This window comes from Cyclopterus lumpus, chromosome 10 (assembly GCF_009769545.1).
Source record: "Cyclopterus lumpus isolate fCycLum1 chromosome 10, fCycLum1.pri, whole genome shotgun sequence".
Classification (NCBI taxonomy): Eukaryota; Metazoa; Chordata; class Actinopteri; order Perciformes; family Cyclopteridae; genus Cyclopterus; species Cyclopterus lumpus.
In genome coordinates, this window is record NC_046975.1 from 754,111 (window position 1) to 759,554 (window position 5,444).

General features: G+C 44.3%; 1 protein-coding gene across 1 annotated transcript; it reads left to right on the forward strand.

The window, feature by feature from the left end:
* Positions 1 to 844: 844 nt before the first annotated feature.
* Positions 845 to 5,218, forward strand: LOC117737895 (the record flags this gene model as incomplete). The annotated part of the gene is given in 4 exon segments (XM_034544142.1): positions 845 to 857; positions 940 to 2,490; positions 2,493 to 2,674; positions 4,694 to 5,218. Coding segments are annotated over 4 exon segments (2,271 nt in total), but the record flags the coding sequence as incomplete, so codon positions are not given.
* Positions 5,219 to 5,444: the final 226 nt, after the last annotated feature.

Consider the following 5,444-nt stretch of genomic DNA (forward strand, 5'->3'; position numbering starts at 1 on the left):
CCCCTTTGTTAATGTGTATGATGTTGTGTGATTCACGCGTCACTTCTTTAGTGGCATAATTGTACCTTCACTGTCAGCTCACATGCAATCAAATCCTTTTTGTCTGTCATGAAATTTGTTATTTCAATCCCTCTCTTCTATCTCGGTTTCTTTCACACCCCCTACACAAACACGCACACACTCAACAAGCACACACCCTGAAGGGCATGAATCCCTCAGCACTAACATAACTGCACTGAGTTATGAGTCAGGTGTGAATTATGACACTGCCAATTACTTATATGTAGAAGCAGAGTGAGTGTGTGTGTGTGTACAAACTGCATAAATCAGGCTTCAATCATGATGATCATGCAAACACTCACACTCTTTCTGTTTCTGTTACTCTCTCGTGTCTTTGAGTTTTGTACACGGCTGACCCTGAATAGCCGACTCTTCACTGTTTGGACCAAAGGAGCCTGATTCAATCTCACAGTTTAATCAGGGCAGTCGCAGAAAAAATAATAATTGTAATTATGAAACAAGGGATCATTCCAGTCGGGCTATATTGAGGTGCTTAATGTCTGATTTTACATACAATTGCTTGGTTTGTACCAAGAAAATAATATTTAGCCTATTTTGGTATTTATAAAAGGCCCATTAAGAAACACATTTTAAATTAATAATGATATATATATATATATATATATATATATATATATATATATATATATATATATATATATCTTTTAACTTGTAGGACTGTCAAAGCTGAATCTTGAAAAAAAAACTTAAAAAGGCTTAACCTTTTAAACACCGACCTATTTTCGAGGTTTCTGCTCGAAATAACATACCCAAACTCGGAAGGATGCACAGCAAAGGTCACAAACCACAGATCATAGCACAATATGGGACCAGTCTCTCTGCAAAGTTTGAGTTTGAAAAAGTAAAGCAGAACAACAGTAAAGCAGTTCCCACAGAACCCTCTTCTGTCAGACCATTACCTCATAACTTTCGAGTTTATACTCCCGGAGTATACACCGTTAGTCAAAAGTTTCTACATCAGATGTCTAGCTGACAGTGCTGTAGCTAAATTTAAAGAAGCGATTCCTTCTGCATTTGATTCAATACCACGTCTCAAAGTGACGGAGGACTCCTGTGCTAACTTTAGTCCGTCCCAGATTGATCATCTTGTCGATAGTGCTACAGGCTCACTGAGAATGACACTAGATTCGATAGCCCCACTGAAGAAAAAGACAGTGAGGCAAAGGAGGTTTGCTCCCTGGTATAACCCTCAGACCCGCGACCTAAAGCAAACATCACGAAAGCTTGAAAGTATATGGCGTTCCACTAATCTGGAAGAATCACGCCTAGTTTGGCGAGATAGTCTTAAAACATATAAAAAGGCTCTCCGTAATGCCAGAGCAGCCTATTACTCATCAGTAATAGAGAAAAATAAGAACAACCCCAGGTTTCTCTTTAGCACTGTAGCCAGGCTGACAGAGAGTCACAGCTCTGTGGAGCCGTGTATTCCTATAGACCTCAGTAGTAATGACTTCATGAACTTCTTTAATGAAAAGATTTGAACTATTAGAGGCAAGATTGATGATCTCTTGCCCTCAACTACTGCCGATCTGTCAAGAGGAGTGGCCTTGGAAACGGCTGTATGCCCTGGTGTATATTTGGATGGCTTCTCTCCCATCAACCTAGACCAATTGTCCTCAACGGTTTCTACTTCTAAACCGTCTACCTGTCTCTTAGACCCCATCCCAACGAGGCTGCTTAAAGACGTGTTGCCTTTAATTGGCACCTCTCTGTTGGATATTGTTAATGTGTCTTTGCTAATAGGCCATGAACCACATTCTTTCAAAGTAGCTGTAATTAAACCTCTCCTGAAAAAGCCCACTCTTAATCCAGAGGTGTTGGCTAACTACAGACCAATCTCTAACCTTCCCTTCCTCTCTAAGATCCTTGAGAAAGTAGTCGAAAATCAATTGTGTGACTTTCTACATCAGAATAGTTTATTTGAGGAGTTTCAGTCAGGATTTAGAAAAGACCACAGCACAGAGACAGCACTGGTGAAGATTACAAATTACCTCCTAATTGCATCAGATAAAGGACTCATCTCTGTACTTGTTTTGTTAGATCTTAGTGCTGCGTTCGACACCATTGACCATGACATCCTATTACAGAGACTGGATCAGTCGATTGGCATTTCAGGTACCGCACTAAGTTGGTTTAAATCCTATTTATCAGATCGATCTCAATTTGTATTTGTAAACGATGAAGCCTCAATGACCACCAACGTTAATCACGGAGTTCCACAAGGTTCTGTGCTTGGACCAATTTTATTTACCTTTTATATGCTTCCTTTGGGCAACATTATCAAGAAACACTCCATCAACTTTTATTACTATGCAGATGATACTCATTTATATCTATCGATCAAACCAGAGGAGACCAACCAACTCGCTAAAATACAAGAATGTCTTAAAAGACATAAAAACAACCTGCAACTTCCTCAGACAAAACTGAAGTTATTTTACTGGGCCCTGAACACCTCAGAGATCAATTATCTGGTGATGTGGTTTCTGTAAATGGCATTGCCCTGGCATCTAACACCACTGTAAAGAATCTCAGCGTTATCTTTGACCGGGAGTTGTCCTTTAACTCCCACATTATTAAGTGCATGGATGATGTGACCCACATAAAGACCATCACCACTCGGGTTAACCAGAAGCCGTGGCTGACAGGGGAAGTCCATCGGCTGCTGAGGGCCAGAAACAAGGCCTTCACAGCCGGGGATGAAACTGGCCTGAGAAGAGCGAGAGCCAACCTGTCCCACGGCCTCAGGAAGGCAAAACAAGACTACACAAACAAGATAACCTCGCACTTCAGAGACAACAGAGATACACAGAGCCTGTGGCAGGGCATTCAGACCATTACGGACTACAAACCCAAGCCACAGACCTGCGACAACAACATCTCTCTGTTAAATGACCTCAACAGCTTCTTTGCACGGTTTGAAGCACAAAACGGCACACGTCCATGCAAGACTCCACCCCCTCCCCACGATCAGGTCCTGTGCCTGTCTGCTGCCAGCGTGAAGAGGACACTCTCCAATGTCAACACCCGCAAGGCAACAGGTCCAGACAACATCCCTGGTTGTGTGTTGAAGGACTGCGCAGAGGAGCTTAAGGATGTCCTTGCGGATATCTTTAACACTTCTCTGAGACAAGCTGTTGTTCCAACGTGCTTCAAGGCCACCACCATCATACCTGTGCCAAAGAAACCCACTCCGTCCGGCTTTAATGACTATCGTCCAGTGGCACTTACCCCCATAATAATGAAGTGCTTTGAACGACTAGTCATGTCACATATCAAATCCATTCTCCCACCCACCCTGAACCCTTTCCAATTTGCATACCGTGCCAAACGGTCCACGGAGGATGCAATCTGCTCTGCTCTCCACCCAGCCCTCACCCACCTGGACACAAAAGACTCATATGTGAGAATGCTGTTCATAGACTTTAGTTCAGCATTCAACACCATAATCCCACAACAACTCATCTGCAAACTTGACCAGCTGGGGCTCAACACCTCGCTGTGTAACTGGCTGCTGGACTTCCTCAGTGAGAGGCCACAAGCAGTACGTGTGGGCAACAACACCTCGAGCAGCATCACACTGAGCACAGGGGCCCCTCAGGGCTGTGTGCTCAGTCCACTGCTCTTCACCTTGCTGACTCACGACTGCAAAACCACCTACAGCACCAACCACATGGTCAAGTTTGCAGACGACACAACTCTGGTTGGTCTCATCACCAAGGATGATGAGACTCACTACAGGAAGGAGGTCAGTCTTCTGACCACGTGGTGCGGAGACAACAACCTCCTTCTAAACAACAGCAAGACCAAGGAGATTGTTGTTGACTTCCGGAGAGGCCACACTGAACACCCACCACTGACAGTCAATGGTGCTGTCATAGAGAGAGTGAGCAGCACCAAATTCCTGGGGGTGGACATCAGTGAAGACCTCTCCTGGACAGCCAACACAACATCCCTGGCAAAGAAAGCACAGAGGCGCCTCTACTTCCTCCGGAAGCTGAGGAAGGCAAGAACCCCCCCACCCATCATGTGCACCTTTTACCGTGGCACCATTGAGAGCATCCTGACCAACTGCATCACTGTGTGGGGCGGAAGCTGCACTGACTACAACAGGAAAGCCATGCAGCGCATAGTGAACGCAGCTGGACGCATCATCGGTGCCTCACTCCCCCCCCCTCCCCTCCCCTCCCTGCAGGACATATATAACACCCGCCTCACCCGCCAAGTGACTATGATTGTGAGCGACTCCTGCCACCCCTCACACGGTCTCTTCAGCCTCCTGCCCTCTGGGAGGAGATACCGGAGCCTCCGGGCTCCCACCACCAGACTGTCAAACAGCTTCATCCACCAGGCTGTCAGGAAGCTGAACTCTCTCCCCACTCCTAAAGTAGACTCATATGTCAAATGCTGCTTTATATATTGTTTACATGTTCTTTGTTGTTGTTGTTGTTAGCTGTTTGCACTTTATTACTTTTATTATTATTATTATTACTACAATCACTTTATGTTGGACAAGAGAGAAACGTACTTTCAGATCTTCTGTATGTTTGCACAAATGGAAGAAGTGACAATAAAGCTAACTTTGAACTTTGAACATTAAGAAAATCTCAAGGACTGCATTTTTCATCTACGTAAAATTTCAAAAATCAGGCACATCTTGTCTCAAAAAGATGCAGAAAAGCTGGTTCACGCGTTTGTTACTTCCGGACTAGATTACTGCAACTCCTTATTATCAGGCTGTTCTAATAAGTCTCTTAAATCCCTCCAGTTAATCCAGAATGCTGCAGCTTGTGTACTCACAAAAGCTAAGAAAAGAGATCACATTACTCCTGTATTAGCTGCTCTGCACTGGCTCCCTGTAAAATCAAGAATCACATTTAAAATTCTTCTCCTTACCTACAAAGCCTTGATTGGTGATGCACCATCATATCTTAAGGAGATTGTAGTACCATATTGCCCCACTAGAGAGCTGCGCTCACTAAATGCGGGGCTACTTGTGGTTCCTAGAGTCCTAAAAAGTAGGATGGGAGCAAGAGCCTTCAGTTATCAAGCTCCTCTTTTATGGAACCAGTTTCCACTTTCAGTCTGTGAGGCAGACACAGTCACCTCATTTAAGAATAGACTTAAGACTTTCATGTTTGATAGTGCTTATAGTTAGGGCTGAATCAGGTTTGCTCTGGTCAAGCCCCTTGATATGCTGCTATAGGCTTATAGGCTGCTGGGGGATGTTTTAGGATACACTGAGCACCTATCTCCTCTTCTCTCTCTCCTTATGGATGAATTTACATCTCTCCATTGCACCTTATTAACTCTGCTTCCTCCCCGGAGTCGTTGTGACTTCACATCTCATAGGGTCCATTGGA